This window comes from Scleropages formosus, chromosome 3 (assembly GCF_900964775.1).
Source record: "Scleropages formosus chromosome 3, fSclFor1.1, whole genome shotgun sequence".
Taxonomy (NCBI): Eukaryota; Metazoa; Chordata; class Actinopteri; order Osteoglossiformes; family Osteoglossidae; genus Scleropages; species Scleropages formosus.
Genome location: NC_041808.1, coordinates 6,034,774 through 6,048,256, shown reverse-complemented (window position 1 = coordinate 6,048,256; position 13,483 = coordinate 6,034,774). Strand labels below are relative to the sequence as shown.

The 13,483-nt window shown below is 50.1% G+C and overlaps 1 protein-coding gene across 16 annotated transcripts in view; it reads left to right on the top strand.

Annotated features, from left to right (window-relative positions):
- Window positions 1–13,483, top strand: part of ablim1b (actin binding LIM protein 1b) — a 62,491-nt gene that overhangs the window by 13,070 nt on the left and 35,938 nt on the right. For 12 of the 16 annotated variants that reach the window (XM_018762641.2, XM_018762639.2, XM_018762646.2 and 9 more), the window contains exon 2: window positions 11,994–12,128. In XM_018762641.2, coding sequence (XP_018618157.2) covers window positions 11,994–12,128 — 135 coding nt within the window. Of the gene's footprint in view, window positions 1–8,359; window positions 8,545–11,993; window positions 12,129–13,483 lie in introns of those variants that run through there. The other 4 variants (XM_029250071.1, XM_018762651.2, XM_018762649.2 and 1 more) reach the window with 1 other exon arrangement.

Here is a 13,483-nt window from a genome sequence, read left to right as displayed (position 1 = left end):
GTGAGGAGAAGAGCGCAGTTGGGTCAAACGTCAATGTCGTCTTGTATTTCATAAGTTGTTCTCCAACAGATCCTCCCAGTGACTCATGTAAACTGCGTAAAGAGTTTTAAGAAGACATGCGATGGGATTGGGAATTTCACCCTGGTACGAGTGCACTAATCCACCGCCCCGTAGATGACGTGCGGGAGGAGCTCCCTGTTCAACCTGAACTGACCTCGCATTCCATAAATGACCGTTTCAGCTGGACTTCGGTCACCGAGTTCATTCATACAGTGAAAACAATTTGTTGTCATTATGAAAAATGTACAGCACCGTTATTCAGGACCTTTGGGATCCAGCGATGGTGAACGACGACTGGTGCTGGGTGCCACGGTGATGGTGACGACCTCGGCGTGATACTGTCGTGTCTCCATAGTGCCACAGCAAACGCGACGTCGACGGGTTAATGAATTTTAGACACTAACGACACAATTAAGAAAGGTGCGTGACCTTCTCATACAGTGTTCCCCCTCCTTACAAAGGGACTTATTCCTGAAAACACCCTTTGTAATGTGAATTCTCCTAAGTCAAAAATGTACTTACCATTAGTTTTAATGGAACATCTTTAATGACGACACCAACGTACTGCGAAATATCAGTAAATACTGTTAGAATGAACACAGTTACTGCGATAGTTGACATTAGTTATAACTTTACACAAGGCAGTTTCCCTTCATTAATGACTCTGTAACACCGTATGACTGTCTACCTGTGCTCATTCAGCTCCTTGCTCTTACTGACCGTACGCTCAACAAATCCCTCACAAACGAAACGTGCAGAATAGCGTTTATGTGTAAATTCAGCCTTTAATGGAAAAAACAAGAGAAGACAAAAGAAATCAATGAAAACACACACCCACTCAAACTGCTTGTCCCAAGTGGGGTGTCGGGGCAAGCCAGAGCCTAACCCAGAAACACAGAGCGCAAGGCCGGAGGGGAGGGGGCACACGTAGGATGGGATGGCAGTCTGGCGCAAGGCACCCCAAGCAGGACTCGAACCCCAGACCCACCAGAGAACAGGACCTGGACAAACCCGCTGCGCCATCGTGCCCCCCTCAATGAGAGCAATGCAAATGACCTTTACACTCACTGGACAAGTTGTCAGTGTGTGGACAGTCTAAACGGGACCATGATCACTATTTTATAACAGGTGAAAGTAGCATGCAAGGACTAATGGAGGTTGAGAACTTAGTGTTACGTGAGCCGAACCCTAACCGAGAATTACACCGCATGGTGGCTCTGGTCACACACCGCTCAGTTGTCAGGAGGTGTGTAAAATCCAAATTCTGCCCTGATAAATGCAAAGACATTCCTCGCAAATCAATGTAGGGGCTGTAAATGAAACCCCTCGTAAAGCGGAGTCCTCGCCATCCGAATGGGCCGGTCTCGGGATGACCGTAGTAAAGTCCTCGGAGATGGAGGAACTTGGAATCGGGAACTTGGAATCAGTCGTCCCGCGCTGCCAAGAGTGTTCTGGCTGGAGGAACGTTAAAAAAAAAAAAAACAACGATTTAGTACGAAGAGTGATGGTGATGATGATAAGAGCACAAACAATCTCCTCCAATATTGAAACTTACACCACGGCTATGGTAAATACATTAACTGCAGTTGGCAATTTGCTCTCAGCATCAGCAGGTCAGCCAGCCTTAACAGAAAAGATACTGTATGGTGACTACATTTGACCTTACACTGGAACCCTGAGCTGTTATTGGTATCCTGTTTGGAAGAAACGCACACACACACGCATACACACACAGAATTCCTCCAGACTCCATGGGTGTGAAAACACACTTCCTCTCATTCCTTTTACAATAAGATAAGCAGTCTGTGTAAGCAACACACATGCGGGAGTGTTGTTTTTGTCCCGAACTGGAACAAAAGAAAGAAGGAATGTGCAAAAACAGCGACCATGTTTGAGTGTATTGACCACATTTGAGCATATCAACCAGCCATCCATCCATTTTCATTATCCACTCATCCTGGTCAGGATCATGGGGTCCAGAGCCTATCCTGGAATCAGAAGGGTGAAGGGGCAACACCATGGATGGGATGCCAATCTATCGCAGTGGATCACCCCCATTTGAACATATGACCATGTACGGGCGCCTCAAGTGCTCTACGTACTACCGTTCATGCCCCTACGACCCCAACGTGAGCCTGTCCGCTAGGACTGCTCGTAAAATCTGCATCATCATAAAGTTTGCTCTGAAATCCGGTGACATGTTAAATTTGATGTTATTTTGATCATCTTCCACTATAAAGTCTGTCTAATCTTTAATCTGTCCGGAATTTGCATTCCACACGGGTGCCAATGTAAGATGTTCGAAAATAGTTTTCTTTCTCGCAGCCTCGCTGTTTCTTTGCTCTTCCTACATGGTAAATCTCTTCAGACATGGGAGTGATTGCTGAAACCTGCCAATTGATGGACCGCGTTTAATTACTCCGATATGTACGGGCTTAACGGGGCCTAAGCCGCCAGGCGATTGCATGTTTCGGACCGTAGCGGAAGAAGAAAAAGAGTCGCTAATCTCCTTAGAGGGACCTGCTCTGCCGAGATTGACATGGGCGAGGCTTTCTTTAATATCTCGACTCCGTGGTCTCCTCCAGGTAGGCAACTCGGGCCGTAGTGAGGGCCTAATGCCCAGGACACTTCTCCCAGAATAGTCCCTAAAAATACAGCCAACCTAATCTTCTTAAGTGGGCGAGGTAGTAGCTCGCAGGGTTTGGCCACAGAGCCCTGGTATCAGACAGCGAGTCAGCATCCCGTCCAGTCGCTTCTTGTCGCGTCCTGTCGCGGATGGTGTCCCCTCTGCCGTCCGCCTGCAGTCCACGCCGCTGGGTTGAGGGCCTCTCCATGCCGGCGCTGCCCAACCTCAGCAGCCTGGGTCGCCTATGCGGCTCCGTGCGTAGTGAGGAGGTGGTACTCGACCGTGCCAAGCGTCGCAACTCCATCCGCCGAAAGTCCATCATCGAGGATGGGCACGTCGCCGAGGTGCTCTACCTCATCCCCAAGCAGTCCATCATGGAGCAGCTGCCCTTTCTGAACCCCAAGGACTACTTCCTATGTGACAGCCTCATGGGCTTGGGGATGGAGCCCGAGCAAGGTAAGGAGAGAATGGCGTACCACCCTGAAACCACCATAGCTGGTCACCGATAACAACCCCGGTCAGTGTTTAGCTTTGACATGCTAAACGAGTTAAGATTCACCGGACTGGTCCCTATGCAGACCAGCACCCTCTTTAGCTGTCTCGGAATTTTCATGCCTGGGGACAGGAGGATGAGTTGACTGACAGGCGAAATGATTTGCAAAGTGATCCAGTCAGCATTGGCAGCAGGGTGAGCAGCTGCCATCACTGTGTTTCCTCTGGCTCTCAAGCCGTCGTGGGGCTGCTGGAGTGGTGGAGGCGGGAATCCAGTGAGATTCTCGCTCAGAAAGTTAAGGTGTTGTTAGTACTGCTAAATACCCTGCTCTACTATTGTTACTTTAGAGAAATAATAGAACATCTGTAGCCATAGGTTGGTGGTTTTTATCTCCATCTAAGTTTGGAAGAATGCGAGAACCTGGAAACTGCTCCATCTTCCTGCCATTCACCGTCGTGAGTTAATTATCTCATAGACTCTGAAGACATGAGAAGTGCTCGCTATGCTCAACCAGAGATGTTATGCACTTTATAGGAGCTTATTTGTTATGTGTGGTTGGTAGATTGGTGCTAAATTAGTCACCCTGACCGAACCAAATACACAGCATCACCCCGAAGGGAGAACCAGTGCTGAGAAAGATCTCTGACAGCGATACATTCAGACTCGAGATGAGCTTCGCAAGCCATCAGGGAGATTTGGGGCTTCATTTGATCTTCTCGCATTTTTTGCTGTGGTTTTCCAAGGTAGGATGATTGCAGTGGTCGAGTCTGTATAGTGCAGGATGGAGCATTTCGATTGACTGACTCCAGAAGTAGCTGTGGAAGAAAGCAGTGCTGTGTCAAGCTAAGAAAAACGCATCGTTGTGACCAGTAATGAATGAGTAAAGAGATGACTGTTGGATAATTTCCTCTGTTTTATTCATTGCTCTTTGGCTCCTCTCTTTATGTTGACATATAGGAAAGAGTGAATGTTTTCATGTCAGGTGATCAGAGGCTCATTCTCTGGTAAGCTGCAAAAAAGTGTGCTTGATAAATGTGACCGAATTGAAATGTAAGTGAGCTGTTTCACGTGAGCGATGCTGTCAGACCTCAGACAGGTATAATCATCATCGTTAACTGCTTAATTAAGCTCAAGAGCTTTGGTGTGCAGGTTGGAGTGCCGTGCTTCACTGTTGCAGCGCTCTGGGCTTCCTCAGATAGGGAGTGATAAACACCATGGGGATGTGGGGTTATTGCTGTCCAAATCCCCTTATCCACCTCCCCAACCTTCTTCCACGCCCTTATCGCCTTTTCTGTGCATGGACTGAGGCATAGGAATCCTTCTGGATGGATGGACGGGGATTGATGGCGAGGTTCTCAGAGATGCTCTGCTGGACTTTTATAGTGCGGGTGCACAGCTTTATTGATTGTAACTGAGCGACTTGCATGAACATTATTCTGAGCAACACTTTCATGAAACGTGGACCAGATTTCCCAAAACGTGTGCGTCTTGCTCAAAAACAGTTCCCGATTCACTCTCGTAGGACTATACTCTACTTTCGTTTTGGTCATTTTACCTTACTGTGCTAAAGGTCTCCTGATTGTCTGACTTTGTCAGATTTCAGTAATTAAGTGCAAATTACCATTCAACTTTTGACTTCAAAGAAGCAAAGACAAGTTATGAAGAAGAAATCTATAGCTTTGCGATCTCATGGTCAGTGACATGGACCTTTCACGATGTCTGGTGGGTTGGTGTCAGGAGCTTGTAAACCCTGCATTGTGAGATGTTTGCTTATATATTCTTGGGGCGGTGGGCATGAGGAGTGTGTAGCTGTGCGTTTGGAGATATGCACATACAGATGTTGACCTCTGCTGTCTCTTGTGCACGGGCTGTTATCCTTGATTTTGAAGTCAGGTTATTCATTTTTGTCTCCCCTGCCTTCTTCACAGTGTCACTAATAAGATTGCCGGAAAGTTCCATCCAATCCCCAAAGCCGCTTCCGTGGGTGGGGTCAACGCCATTGATTGTGTAAGACCCGATGATTCAGGATTCGCTGCTGAAAAGCACAGCAGGTTCGTCTAGCTGAGATGGAGCCTCCTTTGTCATAGCCGTGCTGTGACCACATCGTTCATCCTACGATCTTCCAACATGGTGGACATGATTTCAGCACAGTCCGTCTGTCTGAGCTCAACGAAAAGCTCTGAAGAACTTCAAAGTGTCAAGACTTATCCTAGATAAACACTGGATAGCCGTACCTGGCACCTGACAATTAGGGCCTAAGTGCATGTTTTGGTCTGTTCTTCCTCCGGCAATAGATTTTAGTGGTTACCATACGGTACACATTTCAAGGGAGCACATTCAGTCAGGTGTACTGAATGTTTGAAGGCATACACACATCTCCATTAAAGACAAAATCACAACGTTTTGCAATTATATAAAAAAAAAAAAAATTTGAGGCCTCGACTACATAAAAAACATGACACACCACAATTAACTAACCCTACCCTTTGGCTTCCATGGTGCACCTGCTGACTAATGGACTCAAATCTCAATTCGGTTTGAATGTGACCAGAAAGAGGCAGGATTAAAAGAACCTGTGCAGGCGATTTAGCTTCGTGTGGATGGGAGTTTAGCTCTGTCTATCAGTGAATTTAAACATGAGGTGTGACGAGCGTTCAGAAGTTCTTTTTAAGCAAAACTTTATGGCGCTACTTTAACCTACTTTGGCTGCGTAACTCTGGAAGCTGTAATTCACCCTGAGAGACAGGAGACCACAGAAAGGAGGGTGGACGGGTGCAGACAGGTGTGTTGGTCTGATGTAGGGCAGGCTGACATTGAGGGCTCCGCCATGGTAGCGGAGACACCAGCTAATTCTCACTCTGTGCTCCCCAGTTTGCATGTCCTGGAGATGACGTTGAACATTGAATTAGCGACTCGCTCGATTGGTCCTGTCAATCACTCTGCATTAGCAATGACCATCCTACGCCCCCTCCTGCACTAACCTCTGCCCACATCCATCTCAATCAGTTTCCCTCAATGCTGTCATCCAAAGCTGCTAATAATAACTGCTCTCACTCTGTCGTGCTGGAGGATGAACTCATGCTTTCAACACAGTGAGCTGGTTTTAAATGGAGCAAGGAGAGGGTCTTGTTGTGGGTGTAATGTTGGCTTTTTTCTCTCAGTTTGAACTTTTCGTTTTGAATTTGAAGTGTACCACTCTTTAACAAGTTGAGAGCTTCAGCCTGAGAAGTTAAAAAGGTTGAGAAGTTTATAGGTTGAGGTTGACTTTGAGGTTGAGAACATTAGAGCTTGTGGTTAAGAAGTTGAGAGTTTGAGGTTGCAAAGTTGAGGGACTGAGGCTGATTCCATGGTGACAGGAAGGCATGCCCTGAGGTCTGAGTTTTAAAACTGACACACTTGGAGATTTCATCAAGATAAAGTGTCACGTGCAACACAGTGCACTGTGTCAAGCTGAAGGTCAGGGTGAATTTTTGGACCTGTCATTTGTCGGCTACAGAAAGAGCACTGATGGATGTTCGGAAATGTATGAATGTGCATTTGGACATTCCACATGTGTTTCAGCACAGAAGGGCTATTTCTTACCATTTCCGGTCCATTCAGGTCATCGATGGACCATACTTATTTCGTTGGCTCTAAGTTTCGACCACCTCCGTTGACTGAAGAACAAGTAGAAGGTTGCGATGGTGTTAAGGATCAATTCACAGCAGACTCTAGGATCAATTTTCCTTGATATTTTTTAAAATCTCCTGCCTTTCAGGCATGAGAAGCTGTAAATAGACGTTACCACCTGCGCAGAGCTTCAGAGACACTGATTTACCAAAGTCAGTCTGCACTCTAGCTACAGTTCCTGCTGCTGGCTATCTGTAGCCATCTGTACCTGTCTGTAGCCGTTCGTTCCCATCTCTACCAATTCGTCCCTTTCAGCAGCAGTCTAACGATGCAAGTGTCATCGTCCCAGGTCCTGAAATTGTTGCCACACTGAGGGTGGTAGATCTCTTCAACGCAAATGAAAGTGCCACCTAGAGTTACCACCTAGTTAACGCTCTCCTATTGGGCTGTTTTTAGTGTGTTCTTGGGTTTAATGATCCATTTGCTCTCAGCACCTGCTTGCACCCCCACCCTTCCATTGCCACCCCCCCAGCTTACCCCCTGCAATGGGCCCCGCGTGCTCAGTAGCTCCTTTCCATAAAAACCTCCACTGAGAGCTCCCCGGGGGTTCTCTCCAGACGGGTGTCTCGACTCATCGCCACGGCAATTAGAAATCCCCGCATGCCTTTGTTCTTCATCGTGGGAGGAGGGGCAGGGGGCTCGATCCCTCCTTTTCTTTGATGACATCGAGACTCGTAGTCTCTGCAGAAAGCCTTGTAAACATCTTTCAATATGATAATAGTAGACCACCAATTGAAGAGAGGAAGACAGTGGAAGATTTCACGCAACCTGGGTCATACTAGTTGCCCCTGATCAAAAGGAGGGATAAAGGTGTGGGCCAGCAGGTGGCATAGTGATTGGCAGTGTCCCCTTATAGGCAGTGATCCTAGGTTTGAATCCCACCTACTGCCGTAGTTCCCTTGATCCTGAAGAGATGCAGTGAAAATTACCCTGCTGTATAAATGGGTAAATCGGTGTCAGTAGCAAAATATTGCAAGATCCCTTGGAGAAAAGTGTCAGATGAATGAATGTGTTGTGTCTGTCATTCTGGAAGGTGCCGTGTGCCCCCCCTCACTCCACAGCAAGCGGGCCTTCCTCTCCTATTGTGTTGCCCACTGCTGGGGTGGGACATGCTCAACCCTGTACTGTAATCCACCAAAACAAAGAGTGGGATCCCGCAGAGTCCCCTGGGTGGACGGCATGTGTCTCATTGTGAGCCGAAGTAAACACTGTACACAAAAGCGCGTGAATGAGCCGGGGGGGGGGGGAGGGGTGTGTCTCTGCCGGCCCTGCCCTGCCCCTCCTCCTTTTCAGGAATGTGGAGTAAGTGGGGTCTGCGAGTGCCAGGGATTACAGTGCCAGGAATCTGCATTTGCTACTGAGTGGCAGCTGCAACCAGGTTACTGCAGCAGGACGGAGAGAGATAGAGAGAGAGAGAGAGAGAGAGAGAGAGCGAGACGGAGGGAGGGAGGAGAGGGAGCGCGATGGGGAGGTGGGCGGGTCGCTCGGCGCACACCACACTGCCTCTTTTTAGTTAAGAGACACACACACTTTGTGTCTGCGTCAAGTAGAGCAGCATTGCTCACTGGGAATAAACGGGGGACCGAGCCCAACCTGCCAGTGGCCCTCCTGCAGCTCGGAGCACCTGAATTGTGACCTCTGGCCTTCGCTGCTTAGGAGAGGGGCTACAAACCAATGGTCATGGTAAAGGAAAAAGGTAATATGTGCATGGAATGCCATGTATGACCATGGGAGTGTTCAGTGTGTGTGAGCTGTGGCGAGCATTAATGTGTTGAGTCCCAAAGGCAGGAATCTGCGGTGGAGAAAAACAAACGTGATGAGATTCAAGTGAGCGTGTGTGAGAGAGGAATGTATCCGTGTGTGTGTGCGGGGCGAGTGTGTTATTGCTGCTGGATGTTATGTTATATAACCACTGCGCTGAATGAGCTGAGCTGCTGGGACAGGAGACTTGGAGATGTGAGTCCCGCAGCAGAGCTTTCTACTGCCCTTGAACTCTCATCAGCTCTGAGAGGAGAGGAGGGAAGAGGTGGGTCAAAGTGGGTAAGTTGGGTAGAGGAGGAGAGAGGAGACTAGAGGTGGGTGGAAGAGGACAAAGGTGGGTAATGGTAGTTAGAGAACATTAGGAGGAAGGTGAAAATGGGTAAAGTTGGCTACAGATGGATAGAGGCAGGTAGAGGTGGGTGGAGTTGGGTAAAGTTGAGTAGAAGAGGGTAGAGTTGGGTAGAGGTAGGCAGAGGTGAGTAGGGTTGAGCGGAAGAGGACAGAGGCAGGTACAGATGGATAGAGATGGAGGGAGGTATAGGTGGGTAGAGATGAGTAAAAGAGGGTAGAGGAGGGTACAGCAGGGTTATTTCCAGTTATTTTCCAGGTCCTGAGAAGAGCACTTATGTCCAGATGCAGTGATGCGTTCACACACTATCCTGGTTGAATGAATGCCTCCTGCAGCCCCTGAGACACCTCCTACCTCCTTCGCCTTCCTGGTTCCAGCCTGTCAGTGTGCTGCTGGGTAATCGCTGCCCTCCTGACCTCCACTGCTGGCCCGGTCAGGCCCTAATCCTGAACTAGTGGCCTCCTTCGAAACACTCCGTCCTGGCTCTGCGGTGCAGCCCTTTGGGACTCAACCACACTCCCTGATCCAGACTCCTCTCTCTCCGTTGTCTGGAGCGGAGGGTTTTGACCAGATAAGGCTCCGCATTCTAAACCATTCGGTTTTGCAGAGGAGCAGATAAGATGGCTGCGGCCTCCCGCCCTCGGGTATCAGCCTTTAGCTCTGCAAACCACTGCTGGTCCGGTGCTTTTGAGGACGACCAACGCGTGATGGGTGCATTACAGAACTGGAGCGTCCGCCTGTGGGGACAGGTGGGGGGCGGGAACGGGGAAGGCGGGCACTTTAATGGCAGTGTGAGCCAGCCGCCGTTACCATGGCAACCCACCAAGACCTCCGTGCCATTGTTGGCTGTGTGAGCTGCTGCCTAAAAGCACATCTCCAGTCCCGCTTAATAATACATGTTCATATCTGGCTGCATGGTTCAGTGTGGTGCAGCACAGCAGGTACCTTCCCTCTGATCATAACATTCCAGGGTGGACCTCGGGGTGTAGTGGACCGTGAGACTGTGGGACGGCCTCGGGGTGTGGTGGACTTCAAGCCATTTGGGCTTAAGGCTGTGAGCGATCCACGTTCTCCATCCTCTCATTCGGTCGACTGAATCGAGTGGTCAACTTAACCGTAGAGACAAAGACGGGCCTCTACAGTGATCCCTATTTGCGCTCGTTGGGGATCGGACTCGCCGAAAGAATGGTGCGATCGCAGCGGGCAGGCTCACGGCTACCCGTAGACAGAGTGTGCGCGCGTGTGTGTCTTGCTTTTGTCCTACTCTGCATTCCAGTTCTAACTGGATTTCAAGGTGTTCAGCCTTCAGACGCTAAGCTCCAGTTTGGCTCTCGCGGCAGAAGAGCAGGGTTTATCACTTTGTTACTAGTGTGACATCAGCGTAACATCAGGATGAGATCAGAGCGAGGTGTGTGAAACCAGCGTGGGAGCACCAATCGCCGAGGTCTGCGCCATGTAGGAACGACAAGGATCTGAAGGGATGATTTGTAGTGAGTCCACTGTAAAATCAGTCCAACTTCAGTCCGGCCCAGCTACACCTTTAGAGAGTGGTCATTACCCAGAAGGCCGTTCTACCACAAGCATCCAGGGTCACCGCACGTGGTGCCCTTCTGGAAACTTCCGGAACAGCGATCACGTATAGGTCACGGCCCCACCGCGTGCCGGTGTCCAGCCCTCCTGGTTTCGGGAACGCGCACCCAGCTGTGTGACGTCCGCATCGTGCGGAGGATGACTGGCTCTTCTTGGGGGGAGAGGGCATGTCGGGTTTTTAAATTCTGCAGCAGTGCTGTGCTGGTTTGGTGTGTGTGTGTGTGTGTGTTACTGTGCTCCGTGCACATCACATTAATCCCAGGGAGCAGCATTCCTTCCTTGGGGGGGATTAGCAGGGGTGGGGTGGGTACCATTTCGGAAAAAGCGCCACCTGAGATATTCAGCGTTTAACTCTGGACCATCAAGGGTGGAGTCCTTCAGAGGGCCGGATGCTGGGGGGTCTCGGGGGGTCTCGGGGGGTCTCGTGTTCCCGGACCTCACGTACGCCCACAGACACACTTCACATGAGCACCGTGGTATTTTTAACCGGTGAGCTGATAGAGGGGGAATTCTGGGATTGCAGCTGGAATGCGAGACCCTTTCTTTTGCCCGTTTATTTTGGGTTTTGTTTATCTGTTTGTATTTTTGGAGCACGGTTTCACTCGTAGCAGTTTGCGCTATTGTTCCTGATTTGTTGACATGTGAAATATGTGCGTGTGGATGTTTGGGCAGAACAAACAGTCTTCGTGTCAGTGGTCAGGGTCACCGCTCAGATGGATGGTCAGTCAGAAACTCTCAGGACACTGGGACCCCCTCACCGTAGTCCCTCCCGCTGAGCTCGGTGGCTTCCACTGGGGAGATGGGGCACGACCCCCCCGAGACCTGCGCTCCCTGGCCGGACTTGTTCGCACAGGGCATGTTCCGCAGCTCCGTTCGAGGAACATTCTCGAAGACCCGAGACGCCCATCGGGCTGTTAGCAGTGAGACCGAACCCCTTATCGCATTCCCGTTACCCCCTGGCCCCCCGTGGGGCGCATTCTTTCCAGCTGAGACCTCCCGTTGTCCTTAATGACAGAGATTAGATTGAGGCCCTCATTGCGCCCGCCACCCTGGATGTCCGAGGGCTTGGGGGAAAACACGGTGCGACTCAGAAGCAAAGGCTTCGGGACGAGTTCTTTGCACCATCTTGCTTTGCAGCACTACTCATGGTACCGCGGTAACTGCCTTGTCTTGTCGTTCCTGTCCGTGACCTTAAAATTGACAGGAACAGACGACTCGTGTGTTAAAGCAGAAATAAAGGAGTGTGCGGTCTGGTTTTGCAAGCAACGTAGAGTGGTATTTAGAGCAGCGTGCATCGACTCTTGCCATACCTTCACCACACTGGTACAACTCTCTCCCTGCTCTTGACCACCTTACCTGGAGCTCCAGCATGACACTGTGTACATCCTGCCTGCCCATACCTATGTAACTCACCTGTGTTACCCCCCTCTGCTTGTCCCCTGCAGTGGCACAGGCTCAGGACAGCCACAGACCCATGGAGAAGCCCATCATCCAGTGCTACAAGTGTGGGGAGCCGTGCAAGGGGGAGGTGCTGCGCGTGCAGTCCAAGCACTTCCACATCCGCTGCTTCACCTGCAAAGGTGAGTACAGACCACGCCCCCTCTAGGATCTGTTTGAGCACCGAGGTCTTCTGCGGTCATATCTGGTGGTTCTGCAGGACTGGGGGTGAGTACCCCTACCTGTACATCGAGGACTAAGATGAGCTATGGGCTGGTCCAACCCTGGAGGTTTCCCCATGGCTGGTGGTGGGTGGAGGTGTTTCCCAGAATGCATGACTTATGTGATCACATACCTCTCATGTTCTGGCTTCAGTGTTTCGCTGTCCTTGGTTTGACATGTTGGGGGCCCCTTCTGTGGGAAACGGCTGAAAGTCCCGAGACAGTCTACAGTTGGACCCTGAGTGAGGACAGATGGGTTTTACTCCGCTCTGGGTGCGGTCGTTTTGTTTCCACTCTGGATGTTGGTCGGCGGTCACCAGTCATCTGAACGTTTCTCATTGAAATGACCAGAACAAGCTGTTGGCTGCGTGACGCACCTCATGTTTCCTCCTCCCCCTGGTGAAGAACACATCCCTTGGCAGCATCTCTTTGGCAGCTTGAGCGGGACCGTCGGTTCTGTGTTAAAAGCAACAAATGTGTCATTCGTCCACGCTCCGCGGTCGTTCTGCGCGTCCTGTCCACGTGTGCATCGTCCCGTTGGCTTCTCCACGTCCCCCTGATCGTCTAAAAGCTCTGTCCTCGCGGTGATCACCTGCGATCACGTCAAGCTTTGCGGCAAGTCCTCTGTCATAACACAGGTAAACAGCTTTACCTGAGGTGGTCAGCTCAGCTAATCTCCGTCCAGCCGCTTTTAGCTCCCTTTCCACGAGGGCTATAGTTAGTGAGGCCCCCCTACGGAGGAGCCGTGCACATGCTGCCCTGCCGCGGCCCAGCGCGTCTTACCGCCGTTCATTAAGGCCGCCCTGCTATGTTTGTCTGCGTCCCTCAGATACGCGGATGACTCAGCACTTGGGGGTTTGGGTTCGTCCCCAACGCGCTATTCTCATTCCATAGGAAGGTCACCCATCTCATAACTGGTGATTGGACATTACAGTTAAAAACGAAAACCAGACAAAGTGTTGGGCTCCCGTGCACGATCGCTGATCCACTGGGGCATCGTGGGAAACGAAACGGGCAAAAACAGACCCGCTGCACTTCTGTTCCTCCACGTTTAATTAAGCTAGTTGGTAAATCTCATCACTTTAGGAACCTTAATCCGAGATCCTATTAGGCCATGTTTTTATGGTTTCTTTGTCACTGGGACAAGAAAAGTCGGATGACGTTCGCTCTCTGGGATTGTTTAGAACTCGGGAAATGTATTTGTTTGTGTCACAGTGAGGTAATAGATCTGTTCGCTTCTTACTTTGCTTCATTGGTTTTTTTGTGTGTTTCGTATT